This window comes from Stomoxys calcitrans, chromosome 1 (genome assembly GCF_963082655.1).
Source record: "Stomoxys calcitrans chromosome 1, idStoCalc2.1, whole genome shotgun sequence".
Lineage (NCBI taxonomy): Eukaryota > Metazoa > Arthropoda > Insecta > Diptera > Muscidae > Stomoxys > Stomoxys calcitrans.
Genome location: NC_081552.1, coordinates 173,440,128 through 173,467,031, shown reverse-complemented (window position 1 = coordinate 173,467,031; position 26,904 = coordinate 173,440,128). Strand labels below are relative to the sequence as shown.

The 26,904-nt window shown below is 36.0% G+C and overlaps 1 protein-coding gene across 4 annotated transcripts in view; it reads right to left on the bottom strand.

Moving 5' to 3' along the window:
• The window catches only part of LOC106081518 (titin), a 178,603-nt gene that overhangs the window by 118,520 nt on the left and 33,179 nt on the right, over positions 1-26,904 (bottom strand). For 3 of the 4 annotated variants that reach the window (XM_059360572.1, XM_059360574.1, XM_059360575.1), the window contains exons 8-13: positions 26,607-26,838; positions 26,365-26,536; positions 26,106-26,292; positions 21,339-21,684; positions 19,961-21,272; positions 13,145-13,274 (exon numbers count right to left, since the gene is read on the bottom strand). In XM_059360572.1, coding sequence (XP_059216555.1) covers positions 13,145-13,274; positions 19,961-21,272; positions 21,339-21,684; positions 26,106-26,292; positions 26,365-26,536; positions 26,607-26,838 — 2,379 coding nt within the window. The remainder of the gene's footprint in view (positions 1-13,144; positions 13,275-19,960; positions 21,273-21,338; positions 21,685-26,105; positions 26,293-26,364; positions 26,537-26,606; positions 26,839-26,904) is intronic. The other variant, XM_059360573.1, reaches the window with a different exon arrangement.

Here is a 26,904-nt window from a genome sequence, read left to right as displayed (position 1 = left end):
TCCATTTGTTGAAAGCTCAAAATACAAATTCAACATTTTGGAGAGAAAAAGCAATGTACCTGGAAGAGTGCCATTGGCAAATGTTAATGGGTTTAAACCGCGTGTCATGCACTGAGTGTATAATCAGATCTACAATGCTATATGGTGTTGTGGTTTGGCGGAAGGTGCTTCAAAAGTCCAAAAACTGTTCAATACTCAGCCGAATTTAAATGATGGCTTGTTTATGCATTACAACCGCACTGAGGACGTCACCATCTGATACACTGATTTTAATGCTGCACCTAATGCCTGTGGACAGTACCACTATTCCTGATAAAACTGAATAGAACTTCGATATCCGTGGTAATAGCAGTTACATAGACTTCTATACGGATGGTTCCAAACTAAACAACCAGGTGACCTTTGGGGTGTATTCTAAAGAACTAGTGCTGGTCATATCGAGATAATTACCCGAACTCTGTAGTGTGTATTAAGTGGAGATCTTTGGGGTTAAAGAAGTGCTGTAATGGCTAAAATACGAGTATAATGTCATAGCTACGAATGGCATAAATGTCTTCTCAGACAGCCAAGCAACCATTGAATCTCTGGGGAACATATTTCTTAACTCAAACCGCACTCTACTGCCGTAGGTCTCTTTACGAGATGGCTGGCCCGTTCAAAATTCACCTGTTGTTGGTGCCGGGCCAACTGTCTTCTCAGACAGCCGAGCAACCATTGAATTTCTGGGGAACATATTTCTTAACTCAAACCGCACACTACTGTCGTAGGTCTCTTTACGAGATGGCTGGACCATTCAAAATTCACCTGTTGTTGGTGCCGGTCCACAGAGATATTCCAGGGAAATGTAAAGCAGACGAGCTTGCGAAAATCTGGAATTTGTGGGTACACCTCCAACGACATGTAAGCTAAGTTTTCAGGATCAGGCCAGAAGAGTAACGAATGACAGCTGGTCACAAAGTGTGGGTTGTGAACACTCCAAAAAATGTGACCCATTCAAGACATGAAGAGGTCTTTCGCTATGCTGTCGCAAGCTAGAACAGATGTCACAGTCATTGTGTCCGTCATGACAGTTCAATGTTTGACAGTAACGACTTCTGCAGAAGCTGTAAAACGTCGAGAAAGAGGAAACTATAAAGCATCTGCTGTGTCTGTCCCTCATTGGCAGTCAAATATTATTCGACCCAATGTAGACCGCGTTGCTGTCGGTAGCTAGAACAGACTTCTCATTCAGTGTATCCGCCATGACAGGTCACTGTCTGATCGGTTAACATGCTGACAGACTGAAGATTGTAAATAACGACTTCTGCTGTGGGAAATCGAGAAAGAAGAGACTATAGAACATCTGTTGCCAGTTTTTCGCGCACTGGCAGTTTCATTTAAGATTTTCATTTCTATTATAACTGATTTAGCGCATAAAAACCTTCGCAAGTTGCTGGGCTTTTTAAAGCGATCTGGATAGGTCAACGGTAGGAACTAGTAGCCATCTTCCTTCTCCTGTGGTTTAACAATGAACGAAACCGTCTTAGTGAGTCTGATGGCAGACTGCCACTTAAACCTAAACTAACTTGCATCGGAAAGCACGCAATGATATGAGAGAAGTATCTTCGCTGTTCCGAAATACAATGCTTATGAGAATATTTGCATTTTTGTCAGGAACTAGTAGACATCTTCCTTCTCCTGTTCCTGTGGTTTAACAATTAACGAAACCGTCTTAGTGAGTCTGATGGCAGACTGCCACTTAAACCTAAACTCACATGCATCGGAAAGCACGCAATGATATGAGAAAAGTATCTTCGCTTTTCCGGAATACAATGCTTACGGGAATATTGCATTTTTGGTTTAGAGGATTCGAAACTTTTGATCGCCCGAATTTTATTAGTGATCGCAGTCGAAAGAGTTGTTGCCCATCATCATCATCGAAATGAATATATAAAGTTATATCTTATTCCTTAGGGAATTCATTTTTCAATTTGTTTACAAGTGTTTTTTAATAAGAGGGAGTTCTTATTCATTATTGCCATTTAACTAAAATCGGAATCAGACAACACTCATTGACATGAGAGAATTATCCCCATTGTTCCTTAATGGAATATTCTTGGGGAAATTTGCAATTCAGACTTTTTTGGCACTTTGAGTTTTACTGAGATCTAAAGTTAACAATTACACTTCATTCTGATCTGGTTGGTCGTTAACAGGATTTGACTATCCGGGATATTTAAGAAAATACTGTCGGCTTTATCCTACTATCCTGCTCATTCAACATAAGCATACAAAAAGACTCTTTTCCCTAAATTACTACACAGTACTGATTTTGGTTGCAGAAACAAAGCAATAATGTCAATGTCAACGTTGATTGCTTTCACAGAAATATTTCGAAAACTTCGAAACGTACGTGAAACCATCAGCATTCATTTGGCAAAAAGATTGTTCGAAGGAATGAATTTATCTATTTTGTTTTAGTTTTTTGAGTTTGCAAGGTAGTTTGAGTTTGAATTGGTGCCATTCTCTGGTCCTTAGTTCTTAGCCTCACTGACATGCGGCCCCTCTGAAGTGTGATTATTTTCTTGAAGAACCCTGTGGGATTTTGTGGTCAGAGTTTAACATTTGCCATACCATTTATAAGCAATCGGTTCAAGTCTATAAAAAGTTGATTGTATCATCACATGGCTATGCATTCCTTACCTTGATTAATAGTCTAACCAAGAAATTGTTCAATTATCCCAAGTATTTCGAATGTTTGGTATATCCGTGAAAGAGCTAATGAAAATGCAACGGAATTTCGAACCACTATAGTATGTTTGCTTGTGGTTTATAAATAACCAGCTTTAGAAGGAATTTATTAAAATCGGTACGAGTACTGTTGTTTTTCGACATGTTTGAAGCTCAAGCAGAAATAAGGCAGAAGAATAAATGTTTCTTGCATGATTAAAGGAATAATGGACCATGGGCAAAACTAACTACAAAAAATTGTTTTTAATTGAATACAAATATTAGTCATTGCGAGAGCAATGAAACATCACGATATACATAATCGAACTTAATAGGTGAAAGCACTTATTGGGTGGACTAATTGAAAACATCTTGTTTTTGTCATTGGATCATTTCGGACGACAGCTCACAGAAAATAATAAAAAGTGTAGTCTCTAAATACCGCATGCAAGACATTGATGAATTGTAAATTTAATTTTAAAAATGTTACTCAACTCATCATCGATTCCAAAGACCCCTAACTGGGAGGTGTATTGGCAGCACTTTTTGCATGAATCATTTTCGAATACGTTCACTCTTTGGTGGCTGGTCGATGTGTTGCAAAAACAATGCCACCGCCTGATGATGAATCAAGGTGTGAAAAATAAATTTATATAGTCATTGAATTTTGCGACAGATCTTAGGGAATATATAGAAAATATGGATATCATCGATCCCCCACCGCATATGCTTTCGCTTTTTTCGTCTGAGTGGGACGAAAGCCAAAAGTCACTGAAATTAGTCAAAGTTATACTTTTCATGAAAATTAATATTTGTTGTTTCTTGGGAGGAGCGGGAAAAACAGACGATTGAAAAACAAACATCGAACGCAAAAAAAAACTTTGCGGTTGAGAATGGTTGTATGCATGGATATGAATTTTCGAAATATCTGCAGGTTAGAAATAGACAAAAAGTAAAAGTATTTGTTGGCACAAGTGAGAAGTGTGGCACCAAACATTCTCTAGAAAAACACCCAAAGTATACGTATATGCTTAAATATATGTAGGTGCTTGGTGTTTTTTTTTTTTTTAAGTATAACACACGTCAGCTTTGGTCTACATATAAATAAATAGTTTATATATGTTTGTATGTTTATGTGTACATACAACAATATAGACATACACACAAGCCTACAGTATATGTGTAACAGGTAAAGAAAATAGAACAACAAACATAATTTAAACCAAACACTATCCCACTTTCTTTCGAAACTCTTTTTTTTTTTATTTAACGGCAAAATCATCACAGCTAGCTGGCGATGTTGAGAAAGCAGACCCCACCACCGCCAATAACAACAAGAACCACAACATTATCATCACCATCAGAAATCATCAACAAGAGCGCCAACACTAGTAAGCAGCACTAATGGGGAGGTGAATTTATAAATAACTCAGCGTGTGTTCTGCTCTCGTCTGATGCTGTTGATGGCGGTGGTGATGTTGGCTGTGCTACGTCACCACCTGGTGGGGCAAACAATTGAATTACGAAAAAATACGTCTATGCTGCTGCTGCGGCATCGTTTTCTGTCGTCAACGTCGCCGCCTACAGCGGCATTGGCGGCACTGTGCTGCCGCTGGCAGACCAATGCACAGAATAACCAAGAGGGCCCACATCAGTCTTCTAAATGAAGCAGACGCGTTAAGTTGAACAATCGCCGGGCTCGTTTTGAATAAAATTAAATTTAATTAACGGTTAACACTTACCTGTGTTGTCTGATATTCGGTGCTCTTAAACTTAACAACAAGAAAAAAGGCGGCAAAATGAAGCAAGCGGCGGCATTCCAAAGAACATTTTTTGTTTTCTTTTCTTCTTTTAAAAGAATGTTATAATTTTGTTTTATTAATTAAACAACAAATATACATTTAAAATAAAATAATAATAATAAAAAAAAACATAAAATTGTATTAAAAAACACTAACAAAAAATTGTTTAAACATAAATGAAAGAGATGAAGGATAATTTTTTTTCAAAGGGTATAAGCAAACACAAGATTTATGAAAGATGAATTATCAAAAGAACGCAGAATAACATTTGAAATTTTGTTTTTCCTTTTGTTTTGAGCAAAATTGTGTTTTGTTTTGTATGAGAATAGCTTAAATCTTGTGCTTGCTATGAATGTTTAACATGTTTACAAAATGATGAGCTAAAAATAACGTTTTGTTTTTTTTTCATACAAAAATAAAACATAAAAAGAAGCCTGAGTCGCATGAGTATTTTACGATTAAGCTTTTTTTAGTAAAGCGCGCTTTTTTCCACAAAAAATAATAAAACAAAAGAACATTTTAGAGATTAAATTTAAAAAATAAATAAAATTAAAGCAGCAAATTTTTTATGAAAAAATTAAAAAAAAACAAATTTTTGCCGTCCTTTTTTGTAACAAAATAAAAAAACACATTCAAACACATGTTTAATAAAAAAGAAATTTCGTTTTAGAAAAAATTAAAAAAAGAAAAATGAAAAAACAAACAACCCAACAAACATCAAAAACAGATTTCGTTGTGATTATTTTGGATTTTTGATTTGAATTATTGAGAGAAAAATTCTTTATATATGTAAATGTGTGTGTGTGATATTAGTAGAAATATATATGAATATATAAAGAAGAGAAAACACAGAAAAAAGGCGAAAATGACAAAAGGAAAAAAAAACATAATTATAAAATCTCATGCAACATACTACAAGTAAAATAACTAAATCATTAAAACAAGTGAGGGTATACATAATTATACATACATGTATAAATAAGTATGTTTATATATATATTAAAAAAAAAAGTAATGAAACAACGAAATGAAATCATAAATCATGGCCCTGTACTTATATATACACATGATATTTATGCATATAGGAAATGACATCTATACGTGTGTGTGTATATGTAGATTTAAAAAAAAAATATATATAATTATGCTTGAAATTAAAAAAAAAAGTAAGTTTGAGGCTTGACGCCTTAAAAAAAAAGAATTTATGTTTCATTAGAAATGAAATAAATAAAAATCATTTAGCAAAAATCATAAACAACTTAAAGTTCTTTACAATCCAAAAATCTCTTTCAACGATATATCAAAAACAATAAAATATTAATTCAAATCACTGCTTTCGACTTAAACTCTGCGTCTTTAAACGAAAAATCTCTTTCGATGATATATCAGAGAATGCATCATTTATCCAAAACACTGCTTTCAACTTATACTCTCTCTCCCTCTATCAATGAAGCCAAGGCAGCTATTATCAAATTCACCACCTTTCAACTTTAACTCTCTCAACGAAATCTCACAGAAAGCAGCAATTATCAAAACCAACATCTTCAACTAAATTTACCGCAAATATCTCAAAAGAAAACAAACACCACCACATCACATGTATAACAGCTATAGCTTAACAACCAACCAATACCAACAAATCAAACGAAATGAGTATATTAAATTAAGCTTAAATGGTAAATAGTGAACAATACACCTATCATATGAAATAGATTACCAGAAAGATGTTGCAAGTGATAGTTAAGTTTAATTTTTCCTAATAGCAATTAAAGTTATTTTCACTAAGACTTTGTCATAAGAGAGTTAGGCTTAATATATTTTTTTTTTTATTTAATAAATTTTGAATTCTCAAAAAAAAGGTTATATCGTAGCTTTAGAACTAATATACCTACATATTTTATAATATTTACTACAGATATTTTCAATTGCTTGCTACTTCAAAGATTTTAGTTTACATTTTTTTGTGTTTTATCGATTTGGTTTTTAACTAACAACTTGTTTATTTTTGTTATTTTTATTAATCTTTACAACATATACAATTTGCCAATTAGGTATATGCAGTGCAGGACCTTATAATAGAGAAGATTTGTGTTTTGTTTGAAATTTCGAGATTGGAGACTAATTGCTGTTCAAGCCAAAAAACTTAATGATTTAATATTATCCCAGAACTACTTTGGAAGCTTTCTTTAAAAGTGAATAGGACTTGGGATTTTACCTCAAAGATTGTTAAACCAAACATTTGTTTGTTATAACTGCTTTAAAAACTTTTTCTTTATATTGGAGATATTGGTAAAAAAAATTTTGTTTAAAGATGTATCGCCTTGGCATCTTTCAAAAGAAGCATTTCGTGGTTTAGCCTAACTGATGATATATTCACTTTAAGCGTTCCGAAGATTTCTTTTCATAGTTGATGAGACTTTGGATTTTACCTCAAAGATTGTTAAACTAAACATTTGTATGTTATAACTACTTTGAATTCTTCTCTTAATATTGAAGATATTGGTAAAAAAATGTTGTTCTCACTAAGAAGATTTAAAGATGTATCTCCTTGGCATCTTTCAAAAGAAACATTTTGTGGTTTAGCCTAACTGATGATCTATGTACTTTAAGTTTAAAATTTTAATTTTCATATTGGAGACACAGAAGCGTGATTACTATCATATTACATATGAATATAGAAGTAATGCACTTCTTTTAAGATTTTCTAGAAATATAGTGAACATAGGGAACTTTTTTTCAGTTATTTTCTTTAAAAAGAATTACGAAATTGTTTTTGGCTACTCACTTTGATTAAAGATTAAAATTTCTACTGTCTCGTACATATTCGAATTAGTCTTGCTTTTCTTTTAGGATTTTCTCTACATATAGTGAAGATAGACATCTTTTATCTTCTTAAACTCAACTAAGTCTCAAAATGTTAGGTAGGTTTACTTTCAATTTTTGTTTTTTATTCCTATTCATAGAGTAGTTCAGTATAAGCTGTCATTAAAAAGAAAAATCTAATTGATTTTGGACTAAATGCTTTTTTTCCTGTCATATCTTTATATTTATTATACCACAGAGTTTCCGTAGAGTTTATTGACCAAAAGAATGTTTCTTGAACAGAGCGAATATATTTTAGGAATATTGGGGAAGAATTAACAGTGCAACAGATAAACCGTATATGGAGTTTATAATATTGATAAGTGTCTTCCCTGTTTTGCTGGCCTTTAATGCTTTTCGTTAATTAATGTCTATTTTAAAAGAAGAATCTAGATAACTTTTTCTGTATGTTTATCTTTGTAAACTTTGTACTGTATATACAAAAGTATATATTGTTGTCTAGATTGCTGTATAGGTTGTTGTATAAATTGTTTTTGTGAAGATTACTATAGAGATTTGCATTTCTTTGAAAGCTGCTTTGTGTAGCATTGTCATTGATTTCTTTTCTTGAATATTTATAAAATATTCTTGAATCGTTTCGTGTGGTATAAAACAAGGCAACTTTTTGCTTTCTTCAAAAAAATTATTTTTGATATATGTAAAAATTTATGAAAATTTAAATTTTTGTTTTTATTATTCTAATATGTACAAATTTATTAAAATTTTCTTCTTGAATCGCCATGGCTTGACAAGTTCCATGGTTTAAAAAGAGTAAGAACAAATTGTTTATGAAAAAGTCAACCACTATGTGTTCTTGGCACATTTGCTATATCTGGCATATTAATGATATATTATTCATTGTAAATTAAAAAGGTTTCCTGTATACCATTGCCTCTTTTTATACAGTTAAGAAGATTTCTTTAAGAAAACTTCAAACGATAATATATTTTGAATTTTAAGCTAACTACATGTGATATTTGAAGTTAAATCACTATACATCAAAGACTATACCACAACAGAGAAATGTTCACTGAACTTAAGTTTTGAGTTTAAGGATTTGATTTTATTTAAACTCATTTTTCAGCAGAAGTAAGAAAAGTTGAACCTCCTACAGGAAAATTTTAGTTGGGATATACTGTTTTGTGCTTTTATTTGGAGAAAAACATATGTTGAAAGGAAAAGTTTCTTTGTTATGTTTAATTGTCTTCTTAACTCTGGACAATTTGTATTTCCAATTCCATTAACTAGTTTCTTAAGGGAAGAATTTCTACTTGAGATTCCTTTGCAGGACCACTGCAGGCTATATTCCATTTTGTTCAATGAATTATCTACTTTTAATATAATTCACTGATATGGCTGAAGAAAAAATAGAGTTCTTGCTATGACAGCTCAATTTTAATTCATTACATTAAATATAGGATAGAAAGTACAAGTTTTGCTGGGTTATTTTGAAAACCTTGTAGCATATATTCTAAGAAATTTTTTAGTGAGTCTTAAAGAAACTTTGAGACTTGCAAACAATATTTTATATTGTTTATAATTACACTTTTCTATGAAAACATAGGTTTGTTCGTCCAGTTCTAGAAACTTATAAAGTTAATAATTTGCTATTTTGTGATCTTAAAATGTGAGTAAAATGTGTTGAAGGGAAATATATAGCAAATATTCTAACAAGTTGATGAGAAGTCATAACCGAAGGTTTTCTCTATGTAAGCTTTCAATATATGGACATTTTTAGCTAGGATTATCTTTAGATAAAATCTTCTACCATGAAAATATTGACATGTTTGAAAGTCTAAAACTGAAAACTAGTTCCAAGAATGTATATAAATATTTAGATTCCATTGCAGGATATTGTCCGGCTATAGATCATTTCGTCCAATGCTTTCTATTCAAAGAATAGCACAGCATAGAACTTTGCTTTATGGCTTCGAATTCAGTAATAAATAATATAAAGGCGAAGTCCCTTAACACTATGTAGACGTTACAAAAATTTCCAATCTCTTAAAAAATCACAAAAAATTCCTTGAAAGTCATTTACTTTGAAAGAAAATTAAATATGGTAATGGGAATTTTCTCTTCATGGCTTTCAAAGCTAGCTGGATTTATGTTTTCATCATTCTAAACTCAAATCTAATTAAAGACTTGCATTTCACATTAAAAAAAAAAACTCTTCTCTGTCCTAATTTGAAATGCATAGGAAAATTTAAAAAATTCCTACTAAACTTAAACTGACTTATTTATAAAACCTAACGAAACTTTTAAATTGGTTTATTTGATAGATTTTTTTATGGAACTGCCAAAGATATCTATTTTAATGCTTCATTAAGTTTTGTAAATATAGCCGTAAGATGTTTAGAAAATTCTATGGAGTTCAACTCTGTTAATCCCAAAAGTTCCTAACTCTTTCAAATTAATCATACGAAAGTAATAGAATAAACAAAACTCCTGCACCGGTAATTTTAATACTTAATGTAGATTTGAAATATATTTAGTAGAAAGATTTCCCTTATAGATCTGACAAATAAACTTTTTTAAGGCTTCATTAAGTTCTGTGAATACGGTTGTTGATTGACTTTCAAAAATGTGAAAAAAATACAAGACATTCCCATGCATTCCCTTTTTATAGCAAAACTTTTTTTATACAAAAAAAAAAAAAAATCCCCTTTAATATTAGAACTTCCTTTTAAATGTGATTTATTGTTGTAGCGATTTAAATTCCATTTTAAATATGATTAATCCCTTTAACTAATTGAATTTCCTTTTAAATATGTGTTATCTCTTTATAAGGCTTGGTTTTTGTTTTTTAGTTTTAAATAAAATTATTAAACATTTAATTGTTTTATTGATAGAAATTATTAATTTTAAGGAAAAATACTATTGTTATGATTAAAGAAAGAATTATAAATAATAGAACTTAAAGTGATACATTGTTTTTTTTTTTGTTTTAAATAAGACTTAATAAACCATTTGATTTGTTGGTTGGTTGGCTTGGTTGTTCTTCGATGGTTACTTGTTTGGAGTATTATATTTTGCTCAAAGGATAATTAACTTCTCAAAATTCAAGATGATTGGATTTTAACTCAAAGAAAAAGGTTTGCTTTTTTGTTTTATTAACCAAAAGAAAAAAAAAATACTAAAAGAACTTTACTTTTTTTTTAATTTCTTCTGCAGTTTTAGGTCCCCCAGCAGATGGTGAGCCGTGAAGAAGAAGGCTACACTCATAGTATGCATCTATACTGGCCGGGCTAAAATAGCCATGTGAATCAACCTCAACAATTGCATAGCTGACGAATTACCAAACAATGTTGTTGTCATTGTGTTTGTTGTTGCTGCTCTTGCTAGTTTGGCTGATATTTTTGTTGTTTGTGTTTATTTTTCATTTAATTAAATTAATCATGGCTGGCATGAGCAATGCGACATATGGATGTTGCAGGTGGCAATAACCAAAAGACGCTGCACGCTCACCACAGTAGTCGTAAGGGGCTCAACAACTTTTTTGGGTAGGCGAACCAGAAGAAGGAGGAGGAGGAGGAGGAAGTGGCGTATGATTAGCAACGATTGCCACATGACAATCATAATTTAAATCATTAGATGACTATAAAATTATGTGTCAAAGAAAGAATTCTTGAAAAATTTTTGTTAGAAACCACAGATTTCGCATTGTTAAACGTGGTGTTGTTTTTGTTGCCGCCGCCAAGAAGGCCCTTAAACATGTGCGTAGACGAGGGGATTTTTGGTTTAAAAAACGTAAGTATTTACTCATATTATTTATGATTGTAATTAATAAAAATCACTCAAAGGGTGTAAATAAAAATTAATATTAAAAAAAATATATATAATGTGTTTTATTTCAAAAGAAAACTCTGTGGTAATATAAAAAATTCATTATTAAAGGTTCTGGTAGTTATTATTTTTATTTATAATCTTTAAAAAAAAAGAAAGAAAGAAAAAGCCCAAGATTTATCAAAAATAAATAAAATCTGTTACCAAAACTTTTGTTTTTTTTTCTGTTTTGGCAGCCATGGGGGAAACCTGCTGGAGGAATTGTTTTTTTTTTTTGTTTTATTTCTGTGGTGTTTGTAGATCATATATACATATGATGATTTCAAGCTTTCAACAGACACCCACCCTTTTGATAATAAATTTCAGAGTTGCTTGCAATCTTGCGGATCTTCTAGCTAATCTCTGGGTTTGGTTGGTAGTGTGTGTGTGTGTGTGTGAGAGTTGAATTTCCTTAGAATTTACCGCAAAAATGAAAAGAGTATTGAAAACTACAGCAATTTTTGCGCACGTATTATTATTATTATTTTTTTTTAAATATATTTTCTGCTTATTTCTTAATGTTGTTTGTAATACATTTTGTGGGCTACACACCATGAAAGATGGATGGACAGACAGACAGACAGACATACATGGTAGCGTAAGCGATAGAGAGACAGACAGAAAGAACATGCGTCTAATTTTGAAAATTTTCAATATCTTTTGCATTCTGCTTTCTTTTTTTTTTTGGTTTTTCTGCTGAAAATGGGTTTGGAGCAATATTCTTTTCTTTGTCATCCAACCGCCGCTGCTATACATACAGGCAGACAGACGGTCAGAGCCATAGATATTCATACATACATACATATGGCTATATTTTATGCTAATTACTATGTAGGAGTGATGGTGTGTTTTGCACACGGGCCTCCAACGAAATGTATCAAAGGCAGCAAAAAAAAAAATTTACTTGAAATCTGTTGTGTCGAATCTATTTCGAAAAGATTCTGACACTTTGAATGCGAACACATATACAGGATTTTAGGTGAGCACATTAGGGTGGGCAGAAAAAAAAGTTGTATAAAAATGAAAGAAAAAGTTTGAAAAAAAAGATATGTTTGAGTAGATCTTGATTTAATAGAACTAAAAAAAAAAAATCTTATTGATTCTTCTTTTGCGCCACCCTCCCTAATAGTCCCAAGTATGTGATTTCGGCATAGATTTTTTTTTAAAAAGAAATATATCTCGCCCTTCTTGATATATGGTTGTGCCCTTGCTAATGTCCAGTGTTTCCCCAATAAAGCCTCCTTTAGTTAGCCTCCTAATGTCGACAACATAAGAAAACTTATGTTTCTTAATTTTTATTTTCTTTGGTTAACTCGTTTTTTTTTTTGCTGGAGAAATTTTATTTTCCATTTTTTTTTTTTTGTTTTTCTTCATTTTGCTCACAGTTAGTTAATAAATAGTTAATTCTCGAAATATCTTTGAGTTAAGCAAAATTTTTGGTTTTCTTAGTTAAAAAAAAAATCTATATAAAAAAGCAAACATTTTCTTTGGACAAATCCAAACTTAAGATTAGGACTAGGTTTTTGTTTTAGTTTAGTTGAGTTGTTCTCTTTTTTCCCAGGGGTGCTTATTGAAAAGTGAAAGCAGTCTTTTTTTTTTATTAATTCTTCGCCGCTTTTTTGTAGATTAGTTGTAGACTGTTTCCACTTTTCTCTAATAATACCTCAATAAGTAAGCCCCTGTGTTTTTTTGTTCTTTTGTATAGTTCTATGGTTAGTTGATTCGTTTCATTTCATTTCGTTATTGAATTCATTTCATTTTTATAGTACAAAAAAATAACTTTTGCTCCCACATATTTAGTTCGACATGTTGTTGGGAGCAAATCGGGGGGTTTCATTGTTTTTGTTTGTGTTTTCTTTTTAGTTTTTTTTTTGTTTAAGGGGGCTTTGTTCGTTTTCTTTGAAAAAGGGGGGATATGGGTACTTTTTATTTTAATTAATCCTTACTTTTTACAGTCAATTTGGCTGATGATTCAGCTTGTCCAGTGGAAGAGGTTGCACGTACGGTAAATACACCGGAATCTTCTTCATAGGTTGTTCCGATCAGTAGCACGGCAGCATTGCCATCGAAAATCATCTGAAATGGAAAAAAGGCAGTGGAGAATGTGATTAGTTTGGGGAGAATGTTTGTGTAATACTATGTATACTTTAAGGATAAGAATTATCAATAAATGTGTAGCATACTTTTAGGAGTTTACAAAGCATATATTTTCATATATCTCTTAGAATAGTCATAAACACAGAGGTTGGGCGCTAAACACTTGAGCTTGAATACTAATGCAAAGTTACCCATGACTATTTCATTGAGGAACAGGGGCAAACTTCTGTCCGATTTTAGTTTAAGGGGCCTCCTTTCTATAGCAGAGTCCGAACGGCGTGGCTCCTCTTTGGGGAGAAGATTTTATTTGGCCTAATACCTACGGTGGCCTCCTTCATGAGTTGGAATCTTGCTGAAAATACTAGAAAATAATCTCGCGGGGGTTATGCTATCTACTAAAAGACAGATCTTTTCGAATGAGCTATAGAAAGTAGATGCCTTGATTGAGGAATCCCCACAGTTTGTTAAGGGCATGTTCGTGAAAAAATCGACATTTTCATAGTAATTTAAATTTTCGCTGTTTAGGTTAGGTTGGGTTGAGAAGAGGGTGCAAATAGTAATCCACCCCATGCCACTATGGACATACACCCAAGCCAGTAATCGGCTTGTTGTGCGCTCTAAATACTAAAAAGTAATCTCGAAAACGAAAATCTTAATCAGGAAATACGTGCTGCTTTCAAAATCCCTAATTGTTGCCCGTACCATTGCCGGTGTCTGTTATCCGCGAAAGCCGGGCAATGACATAGGAAATGTTCCAACGTCTTATCATCTGCCCCGCATACCCTACACATGCTCAAATATCTCTTAGAATAATCATTATTATAGAAATTCTTCGTGGCGCAGAGGTTTGATTATGACGCTGAACCCCTATGTTCGAATCTTGTCGACTGGGCTATGTAGAGTAGACACCTTGATTGATGAATTAGACAGCATTTCGGGAAGTCTAAGCACAGTTCATTAGTGTGCTGTTCGTGAAGAAATTTACATTTACATAGTAATTTCAATTTAATATTAGATTAGGTTAGGTTGAAAAAAGGGTGCAGATATCAATCCGTCCCATGCCACTATGGACCTATGCACCTAAGCCAAAAATCGGCTTGTTGTGCGCTCTGAATACTAAATTCGGTGCTTCTAACAACATCCCTAATTTATTTTTCCAAACCACGCCCCAAGTCGGTTCATGTATTGTGTCCCACCTAAGTGCTGGTGTCTGTTAGCCGCGAAAGCCGGGCAAAGACATACGAAATGATTTTACGCACAGTGGTGTAGAATCGAAAAACTCAAGTAAAAAATATGCCAATTGAAAAAGGTTAGACATTTAAAGTGGTAAGAGGTGAGTTGTTATCAAGATAATGTGCAAAATTTCAAGGTTGGGCCCTAAAATTGGTAGTCTCTCGGGCTGCCAAATCTTTTTGGTGGTTGTTGAGGTGTGGTTCGAAAATCCTTTCAAAAAGCTTGAGATCTAAAATATATTTAATGCTTACGGGAATATTCGACTTTTAATTTTTACTTTTTGGAACTTTGCCCGAGACTAGCTTTGCAATTTGCGTATTTCCAATGGCATTGGTGGTTCGATGTGGATTGGTGATAAAATTTACAATGGCTTTGCTACGGTACGCCGTTGATTCCTATAATTCAGTTAAAATTTGTACAGTTTGAAAGTCAAAAAGTGTATTTTTTTTTGCATTTTGTGGTCAAAAACTTATTTGCCTCAATGGCTTAATTTTTTCCCCTTGTAAATAGGACATATTGTAGATGCGTCTTAAGTGAAGATTAAATAAGCTATGTCAACATAAACGGGTGCTATATGGACTGCAAAATAGGCAATTTTTGATTAAAAAATCGCAAAACTCCTCGAGTTTTCAAAACGCAAAGCCCAGATCACCTATTTGGACTTGTGTTTTATTACTCCATATGTCCCAAAAACCCATGCAAAAAATTTTTTGCACTAAAAAATATTTGCAGCCTTCCAAGAAAATTGACTTAAAAATGCCGAAATGGGTATTTTGGGAATTTCTGTAAAGAAATCAGGCGATTCGCTGAAATGTGAGACAGTGAGTTGTGTTAGGCCTCTCCATATTCTTGTTCAGTATAGCCCAGATTGGTCTAGATTTAGATATAGCTGCCATATAAACCGATCTTTCGATTGAAGGTCTTGGGCCCTTAAAAGGCGCATTTTTTGTCCGATTTCGCAGAAATTTGGTATAGCGATTTGTGTTAGGTTCCTTGATATCCCTGTTCAATACGGCCCAGATCGGTTCAGATTTGAATGTAGCTCCCATATATACCGTAGCGCAGATGTTAGCATGTCCGCCTATGACGCTAAACGCCTGGGTTCGAGTCCTGGCAGGAATATCAGCTGGCGACATTTGTGAGGTACTTTGCCATGTAAAAACTTCTCCCCAAAGAGGTGTCGCTCTGCGTCACGCCTTTCGGACTCGGCTGCAAAATGGAGGTTGCTTATCATTGAGCTTAGAATTGAATCGGACAACACTCATTGATTTGTGAGAAGTTTGCCCCAGTTCCTTAACGGAATGTTCATATAGATATCAGTTGCCTCAGCTTTTATGCATAAGTGAGTTCGATTCCTATTCTTATTTCCTTTCAGCAATAGACTCGTCTTCTCACGATCCGGATCTATCCATAGGATCTTCGTCATCCTACCCACCGTTTCGGTGCCCCATAGTGTTACATGCATTCGTCGCCTATGCCCAAGCTTAATTGACGGCTACCCCCTGGCCTTCACTGCCAAATCGGCTCCTCTCTCATTCCCCCTTACACCGCTCCCGGCACCAAAACAATGCAGATCGTGCAATCCTCAGAGTAGCCGCTAATCTCATTCTTACACTCCAAGACTGTTCGTCATCTTACCGTCCTGGTTGTTATTGCCCCGATGGTCAGTTTACTGTCCGTAAAGATGTTCGCAATCGACGTCCTCACGTTAACACCACACCACCTCACGCATTCCGCAGGACCGTATTATGCTCAGGCAGTCGGTAACAGCTCTCAGTACCTGGGTCCTCAAGGTAGGGTCACTCTGTCCTCTAGCTTTTAGCCATACATGTACCATAAACTTTCTGATGACAGGTGTGGTCTCTTCCATTCCTTCCAGATTTGCTATCGCCGTCTCTACTATACCACGATGGTGTGGCCTGCTCACTAAGCTGACGAAGAATTGTATACTGTACTGTACTGTACAAAGTACTGTATATGCTCTACTCTTGTAGCAAATCGATAGGCCTAAGGAGCTTGAGCTTAGGCCGTGAATAATACAATGGATATTGACGGCGGTTGTTCTATCATCGAGTTTTGGACAACTGTGCCCTCTGCAGGATGATCGAAAATGTACAGGGTACCGCGGTGGTGCTAATCTCTGCCCCAAGAATGAGTGCGCCCATTTAGGCACTGAATGCCATTCTCGATCTTTGTACTTTGTTGTCAGGTCTTTAGTATCTTCCTATTCTATTTTCAGGTGCAACCAGAAGGACGATTAGCGAAATAGCGGAATTTTGCCGATAATATCAATGGATATATACTAAAATGTCGATAGTATCGATAGTGTCATCGATATTTTGCTAGCTTTATTTTGAGTGGGTGCAGCGTTTTCAGACGGAAGTCTTATCTATCCTGAAAGTATTGAAGACTATATAGAAACGGCAGCTCGATTACATTGTCACGATGTTCATATGCGGTCAGCCAGGCGGCGCTTTGGCGTAGAACGTAACTGGCTAGAAGCTACAAAGAACTTCTTCGAATCTTTGGAAAGGCTGTTAGACTCTGCTGGGACCTGAGCCATCACGGAGTGGTAGGGAACGAAGTGACCCACGAGTTGCCCAGGAATGGGTCGCTAGTTAGCGCAGATCGTGTTACGGAATCAGTGATCCTCTCTTATATGAGTGGCATACCATTATCGATCATTGCTAGTACAAACGTTAACAATTTTAAAACAAAGAATGTTGGCGGGAAAACTAAGCGTTGCACATGCAGATCAATTATCAAAAATTCCTTAAAGGCGCACATTTTTCCCCATCATTCTAAACTTTGGGTGATTGTGATGAGAACTAGAGTTGATAAAATATCCATAACACTATCAATTGATTAATTTTTGCGTCAACATCGATACCATCGGTAAAATATATTTTTTTATTTAAATGTTAATTTTTTTAATAAAAATTATTGGATTCCATATCCATTCCATAATTCATAAGCAACATTTTTTATATAAAACCTTCCAAATTAAATCAAAACAACGAAAAGGTGATAATTTTGTGGCATCCGTCGATATTTGCAATTAAGTAGCACTCAAAGCTCGGCCCGGCGAAACTTACTTTGAAAATATTCATATTTTATAATGAGTTTTTGAGTGAGAAGTTTGCCCCTGCTCGGTTACTGGGCAAATTTTCACTCTACTCCCAAATGCCTTGCTTGTAAGTCCAATATTAAGTATTTCGGGGACCACCCAGACACTTGGCCCTTAAAGTAAATATAAGATTCGTACTCCACTTTCAAATGCATTTTATATGAGACCCATAATGGCATGATCTGTAAATAAATTCTGTTTGAGGGTGGGGTGGACCCCAGGGTCTTTGTCCCGAAAATGAGTTTCAATATCCCGAAAATCAATCAATTGCGGTATTTCGGGGTGGGCGGCTCCTCAAATAATGGTTCTTCAATTGGATATTAAATTCATTTTTGCTCTCAAGCACCTTTCGTTTGAGCTCTTTATTCTCATGATTGGTTCATATATCCATTTGGCGGGTTTTGGGGGGCCCTCGAGGCTCCCGACCCCAACAATAGAAACCACATTTTGTGTTTGGTAACTGTGAGAGTGCGAAAAAGTTTCGAACGAATCACATTACCAATCTCCGAGATTTGGTATTTTTGAAAATTAGGGTAATGGAAAGTGCTGTTAAGGGGAAGGATGGCACCTCAGCCATTTCAACTCAAATATAGAAATCAAATTCGTGCTCCACTCGCAAATCCCTTTAATTTAAACCCCGTATTGCAATGCTCGGTAAATATGAACCGTTTGGAGGGTGTTTTGGGTCTGGGGCGGCTGAAAATAAATATCAAATTCGTTCTTTACGCCCAAATACCTTTGATTTGACGCCATATTGCCATAGTCGGAAATGATGTTCAGTTAAGGTAAGGGGTGATTTATTGCGTACCCCAAACACTTGGCTTCAAAATTGGATATCAAATTCGTTTTCTACTCTCAAATACCTTTCATTTGAGTCCCATATTGTCCTAATGGGTCAATTAACTTATTTGACGTATGTTTAGGGGGAAAGCTCTATCCAGACTTGAACGCAAATTTTAATGTCATATTCGTAAACTACTCCCAATTACCCTTCATTTGAGTCCCATATAGCCATGTTCGGCTAATATACCCATTGGGGGTGTTTGGCGGTGGGGCGACCTCCCATTGCTTAGACCTAATTTTGTATGCCATATTTGTAATTTACTGTCGAATACTTTTCGTTTGAGTCCCATATGGACATGAACGCCGAATTTATCTGTTTAGAGTAGTTTTGGGGTTGGGGCGGCTCGCTGGGTACTTGGACTTACAAATTTTAATACGTTATTCGATTTCCAGTCTCCAATACCTTTCATTTGATACCTATATTGTGCCTATCGGTCCACTTTTGGTTTTGGTGGCGTTTTTTGGGATAAGGTGGAGGGTCCGCCCCCATCCAATATTCAAAAATTTTATGTTTCCTACCAGACAAACCTACACAATCTGTGAAAAGTTTAGGAAAATCGGTTCAGCCGTTTTGATTCTACAGAACAAACAAACAAACCGAGTCTCATGTAGTCATGATGGGTCATATGCCCATTTGGGGCGTTTTTGGGGGGTTGTGGGTGACCGCCTATACTTCGGTCTGATTTTCTTGTAGGGGGCGCCTTTTACGATGGCACGATCGAGGTTATGGAGTTGGAGATGGTCATTTTATATCACTTTCCTACCTCTTTCCGTGCCTGTGTTCCCTCAATACAATTAGCCCACATGTTATTCTCAAGTTCTATAGAGACCTGAATTGGCTTGACTGAACCATACTCTCACCCGGTGAGAGTTTATTCTCTGTCTGTCTGGTTCACCAAACATTTTGTCTAGTGCGTCAGTTTCATTTTTCTGTTTTTGGTGTATTATCTGTCTTTCTCCGTCTTCTTTTTCGTCCTTCTATCTTCTTTTAGGGCGAACCCTATTGACCTAAGGTCTGATGAAGAAAAATGGATACATTAAATGTTAAGCCCGGCCAATCAACGCCAAAGCTGAATATTGTGCTAAGGCAATGATTTTTGTTTGGTGGGATGAGAGAGGTGTTTGCCCCGGTTCCTTAGTGCAAATTTGCATTTTTACTCACTATTAGATTTCTTTTTTAGATATAAGCATTTTACCCCACTCATTTAGCACGGACCCCAACACTCAACTTGTTTTTTGTATGTTTTAGACTTTTACGGCCTTATTCACAAAACTTAATAAGCCTTGAAATAGATTTATTTGACAGTTCTTTAAAGGAAATCTGTCAAATAATTTTTTTTTTTAAATCCACATTAAGTTTTGTGAATATCGGTGTTAATATATTTTCATTAAGTTTCCACTCAGTTTTATATATTTTTTATATTTCTTGCTAACAGCTTAGGTAATTTCTTTTTCTACTCACTTGGAAATCAGGTGTTTCGGGAATCAAAGCACCTTCACGGAACCACTGAACACTGGTTGGTTTCACCTTGCCCGTCACAGTTGTCTTGAATTGGGCTGGCATGCCCTCCAGAACACTGACATCCTTCAGAGCGGTAATGGTGGGTGGAGCATCCAAATTCTCAATTGGTCGCACCTTCAATTGAGCACTGGTATTAATACTGCCCAATTTGTTTTCAGCAATGCACTTGTATGTGCCCTCATCTTCGGGGAAGGCCTCGGAAATGACGAGTTGATAGTATTCGCCTTGACGCGACATTTGGAAGTAGCGAGAGGGCTTCACATAGTTGTCACCACGCATCCAGCGAGCAGTGGGTGTGGGTTTGCCTTCAATTCTGCAGCGGAAGACCACCTTGCTGCCTTCCTCAACCGATTGGCTCTTCAATTGTTCCACAATATGAGGAGGTTTCTCTACGCCAGGGGTTAGGGGCTTCTTGGGTTCATTTGATGACTGTACCACACAATCGGCATCACAGCGAGCTTCACCGGCGGCATTGACAGCTACACATTCATAGCGGCCAGTGTCTTCAGCGGTGGGCTCAATAATCAGCAAAGTGTGAATGCTATCCTCCTCGAGCATCTTGAATTTAATGCTGGGTTGGATCTTCATGCCATTCTTGATCCAGTAGACATCCATGGGGCGGCTACCAGTGACCTTAGCGTCGAAACGAGCCAATTGGCCTGTCTGCACGTTGGTGCTTTGAATGGTGTTGACAAAGCTGGGTGGAGACATGCCACCCTTGCCAGCACGACGACGTTCTTCAACAACCAAGTTGGCACTGCACTTGGCGGTACCTCCATGGTTTTCGGCAATGCAGGAGAACACAGCTGAGTCCTCAACAAATACTTGACGAATGATCAAGACAGACTTGCCACTGAAGGTGTGGATTTGCAAGTCGGGAGAGCTTTGGATGGGGAAGCTTTCACGGAACCACTTAATCTTGGGCATGGGTTCGCCATCGAATTCGACTTCGAATTTGGCTTGTTCATTCTCGAAGACACGGCAAGGTTGGATCTTCTTGGTGAATACTGGGGGCTTGGCAGGCTTTACGGGGCCCTTGACCACACGCTCTTGAATGGTACCCTTGTGTTCCATTTCAGTGGTTTCGGTGGCGGTAATCTTGCGCGTAATTTCCATATCACCCACAACTTCCTTTTGGGTCTGTTGCTGTTTGTTCATATGCACTTCGCGGCCATGCACTGAGGATTCAGAGGGCTCCATGGTTGGCTTCTGTATGAACTTTTTGGTGGTGGTAGAGGATTTATCTTCTTGCCTAGAATTAAAAATACATGGTCAATATCAATACTTTTTGCAGAAGTTTTTATTTTTAAAAACTTACAAATTTTGCTCATAGGATTGGGCCATGCCTCGGGCCTGGGAACTGCTGACAATCTTTTCGCCGGGTATAGCATATTGATGGTGATCCTTACGCAAATTGGTCTCCTTCAACAAGAGCTCATTGTCCAAAGTCTGCAACTTGTTGTAATAGTTTTCGGTCTTCTTCTTGTGTACAGCCTCCTGCCATTCTGTAGTGCCAGGCTTGTATTGTTTGGGCTTGAGATGTTCAACGCCCTTCAAGGTGCCACTCTTTTCGGCCAAATATTGTTTACGCTCATCAAATACCTTCTCAAGTTCATTCTCTTGACGTTCCTTTTGATAGGCGGCAAGTTCATAATCATACCAAGCTAAAGTTAAAAATTATTACAAAAAAAGTTCAAATGTGAATCATTTTGCATTGTGTTGGAGTTGAAACAGAAAAACCATTGAGGGATAGATCATAAGAGTGCCTATTTCGTAGGACACTTTTTTTCTTGGGTTGCTTTAAACAGTTTAGCAAAAAATTGGTAATTAACATTTTATTATTGGTTAGTATCAATTCGATTCATTTTTTTGGCGTTAAATACATTTATTTACATATTTATAGATGAGCGGTCAATGGGACATTCTGAAAATCTTGGATTGTTGTTTGAAATTTGCTACAGACAAAAAGTCATCTTAGGAAGATGATTTTTTCGCCCCCTACCACTATGTATATACACTTGAGCCAGCAATTGGCTTGTTTTGCTCTTTAAATTCCGAAGAGTAAACCCGCTAAATCTATGTCGGGAATTACATGCTACTCAAAAAATTCCTTATCATTTTCCATTTAATGTCTCGAAGTTGGTTCAAGACTGGTATGATATCCGCAGCTATGTGCCGCAGTCTGTTCTTCGCCAAAGCCTGGCATTGACATAGAAAATGTTTCGATGTTTCATCATCTTCCGCACATGCCCTACACAAGCTATCACTTGCCGCATCTATGTGTCTCGTAATGAAAGCCACCAGACCTCCTTAACTGTTCTACTGTGCTATATGCGCGTTGCTCACTCCCTTAACACCGACTGCGTATCCTGAAAGGCATTGCTGATGGCCGCCATCTAGCCTTTAAACGCCAGTCTTCTGCCATCTCGTGCCGCATGGTAGCCGGTTGTGCGTACCGAATTGACCCGATCTGCAAAGGCTGCCTCCTCAGACTGCTAAAACAACAAAAACCCACAAGATATAAATCGCGTCATCCTCAGAGAAGGCGTTAATCTCATTCTTATACTCCTAAATCGTATGTGACCTTACCCTCTAGGCTCCTTTAGCCAGGCGTGAACTTTTAACGTAAAATCGTCATAAGACATACCATGAGATGGCGGCATCCTTAGGCATATCTTCCACTAGCATACATTCGATATTGCATGAACACCTCGTCGTAAAAAAATGTTTGTTCTCGTTGGATTCCACACACTTAGACAATACCCAAAAAGGCTCATGTCGGTGTCGATTTGTGCGAAGAAATGTTGAAAAGATACCATCGTGGCACTCTAAAATACATTATAAGAGCATTACAGTTGGCGAGTCGTGGATCTATTCATATGAGCTCGAAACCAAACAACAATCGATCGTGTGGGTCTTCAAAGACGAATCACACGTCGGCAAAATTGATGGCGACTGTTCCCCGTGAGCAACGCACAATGGGAGAAAATAAAAAAAAAACTAGTAAATAATATGCCCTGTGAGAACGGGTAGAGATAGAGAAAACCAGACCATAAATGAAGATTTAGCAGCCCGAACAATTTTACGAAATACCGAGCTGATCAATTTTACGGGTCTGCCAAAAGGCGCTCGCATACTATCTCGTTAACACCTCAGCTCTAACCATTTCAAATTTCAAAAAGAGATTTCTACCCATTCTCACACGGCATATTTTTTGCTAGTTTCTTTTTTTGATTTTCTCCCACTGTGCAACGTAGGATGGTCTTTGGGACATTGTGGCTGGATCCTGGGTCATGCTGCGGCTATGGACACTGTATTATTTTTGATACAATACCCAATTTTCCTGGTAGTGCAGATTACACATTGCCTGAGCCGCTTTTCAATAAAAACTACTGTACAACTATTTTTGATAGAACCGATTGGAACTACAATACACTGGAAATAGAAGTAGCTAGTACGTCTATATGAAGAACTAGAACTCTGAAGAACTAGGACTGTTCGTATTGAGAAGGTTACCCGAACACTGTAGTGTACATTAAGCGGGGATCGGAGCGGAGTGGTGGAATGACCAATATGCGATGTCATAACGACAATTGGCATAAATATCTTCTCAGAGAGCCATTAAATCTCTGGAGAACTTGTTTCTGAACTCAAAACCCGCCCTCGACTTTCGCAGATCTCTCAACGAGATGTCTTAAGAGTTCAAAATTCACCTGTTCTGGATGCCGGACCACAGAGATATATCCGGGCATTTTAGAGCCGCTTAAACTTAACCTCACCCATGCTACTCTGTGATTGGAGTATTAAACCTATGGTCTTAAACGGAAATTCGCAAAAAATCAAGTATAGATTAAAACATGTTAACATAACAATTTTTATGATCCGGATTTAACTAAATCCAAAAACAAATCCTGTCCGTTTACACTGCGTTTTTGGGGATTTAAGTGACATGCACCAACGTACTTTGTTAACATGAAAGTGCATATCACACACATCCATACACAATTCGTGAAAACAGAAAATATATGTTGGTAATTTTATTGATTATTCAGCCATGAAATCGGGTTTATTTGGGATTTAAAAATAAATCCTGCAGATATGGAATTTATTTTTATATGGCAAAATCTACAAAAAAAAAAAAAAACACAAGATTTTGACATATATTTACTTTTAAAACTTCTCCACAAAGAGGTGTCGCACTGCGGTACATCGTTTGGATTCGGCTATAAAACGCAAAAACCTTATCATTGAGCTTACATTTGATTTGGACTACACTCATTGATATGTGAGAAGTTTGCCCCTGTTCTCTAGTGGAATGTTCAAGCCCAAAATTTGCATTTGCTTTGCCATGAAAACCTATGAACACATCGCTTTACGAGGTTTTCTATATCCTGCAATGTGTCTAATATTCACATTGCATTGTATTCGTTATGCCGTTCAAATTAGCATCTGAATTCAAGAAATCTGGTTAGGCAACGTTGTGCACATCGGTCCTTCATGAAATATTGGACATTTTTGATTTGAAATGACGGAAGTAGATTGGCTTTTTAACTAATTGCGTTTTCAACACAAGGAAGTTTTGTGAAGTCACTTCAAATTATAAATCGAACTCCTCACTGCATTCTTTCAATCTTCGTAGGCGGTTCGCATTGGGAAAGCAGTAGCTATCCCAATATCTAAAGCGTGTGTCCTTTTGCCTAAGCTATATAACGAATGATCGAAAGCTGTACATAATGCCGAAAGAAAATTCAAAAATATTGAAGGAATAAAAGCAGAACTATTCTTTTTTCATCCAACAGATAGAAAATATCTACAACAATCAAAGATTTTCAGAAATGTTGATTTTACAATGATGAATAATACTATTGTATTGTATTGTATTGTATATAAAGAAATGCGTTAACAAAAATGCACAAAACATTCAAAAAAATATGCAAAAATAATACCAAAATTTCAACCACATTGACCCAATTAAAAAATATAAGCACACATTTGAATAAGATGACAATACATATATACAGTGATACTAAAACAAAAATATGGAAGAATTTGAATTTTTATGAATGATCTGAATAAAGGCATATTTCTCATACTCCGATCATAGTTTTTATTTACTTTTTTAGGGTCACTTCTTTCTTTTTTTTTTCATTGAAACGACACTAAAATTTTGTTCCTTTTAAATTTTTTGGATAATTTACAGTATTTGTCATGTAATTAACTTTTATTGCTGACGTATTGTTCAACGTTACATTTTGTATTCGATAATCGGAGAAAAGGAGAAATCGCCTCTACCAAGTGCAACACCACATACAATTATGATTTTAGTAAATAAAAGCAAAACATTTTGCGAATCTTGGGATTATTACATTTACGGTTATTGTTGATCATACTACCCATCTACTTGAATCCGTATCATCTTCTCATCCATTCTTTGTTAGGTGGGGTTAGAAAGCGACGCCGTGAAATCAATCCCATAGTGGATTTTGGGCTCTAGAAAACCGTTGGTGTTGGAGCAGCATATGATGGTGGGAGGGAATATTTACATTTGGACAACGACAAAGAGACAGAACTTGACGGACAAAAGTTGGTAGGAGAGAAGGGAGAAAGGAACTTGGAAAAAGGTGAGGGGGGTTCAAGGATTTAATTGAGGTTTTCGGGAAATTCTTTTTTCATTTTCGGACAGTTAAAGTTCCTCTTTGTGGGTTTGATTGATATGGTGGTGGTGGTGGTGGCATATGTATTTTTTTACAATGTCTTAAGGTGTTTAATGTTAAATATTTGTGGTGGTTGTGGTTCTTGTTAAGTGATTTCATAATCTGCAGGTTTGTGGTTTTCTTATCATAATTATGTTAAAAGTGATTTTTTTTTGTAAGTTTTCTTTTAAAAAAATAATGCTTAGCCTTAAATTGTATGTTTTAGGTTTTTTTTTTTTTCTTTTTTTGGGTGGTAAAAAAAGTATTCAAAGCTTCATCTAGCTCTAGTGTTATTATTTTGTGGTGAACAATATTTAAAAGAAAAGGTGTGGTAGTATTGGAAAGAAATTGTGTTTGTTTGCCTGAGTGTATGCAACAGTAACAGTACTTACGACGTGGTGAATTCTTAAGCACACCGCGGAAATCATCGGAACGAGCCACTACATTTAATTCGGTGCTGGCAATGGCTTCACCCACAGAATTGCGAGCAATGACTTCAACTTTGCCAGTATCATATTGACGTGTCTTGGGAATATCCATATGGAACATACCATCGTTGGTGAGCTTGTAGCGTGAACCCTAAAAGCAAAACGGAGCATCATGAGTAAAGCTTGAACATGAGACTCAGATTTTATTTCTTAGCCAACTTACATGTACTACAGTATGGCCATTGATCAACCACATAACTCTTGGTCTGGGATGACCGGTTACGCGCACACAGAATCTGGCACATTCACCCTCTTCCACAGTCTGTGGTTCCAGTTTGCTAACGAATGCTGGTTTGGATCTGGGCTTGGCGTCTGGATCAACTTCCTCGGGTACCCTTAAATGTCAAAGGAAACGTATGCAAACTTCCCATAGAATTTTTGCTGCTGAATTTGTTCTCTACTTACACTTGCCAGGAGGCTTCCATTTCGCGAATGCGATCAATACTATGCATATGGGCTGGCAATTGGGAATCATAGACAATTCCTGGCTTACCAGCTACCTTGATGACAGCTCTGGTCTCATCCTTGCCATACAGGTTGGTGGCACGGCACACATATTCGCCACTGTCCTCGGGATAGACCCAGCCAAAGTTCATGGCTACATAACCGAAATCGTAAATAGGCTGGAATCGATTCTCTGAAAAAGGAGGAATACTCACATAAAATCATTTCTATCTCTTGCTTCAAAAAGCCTCAAACTTAC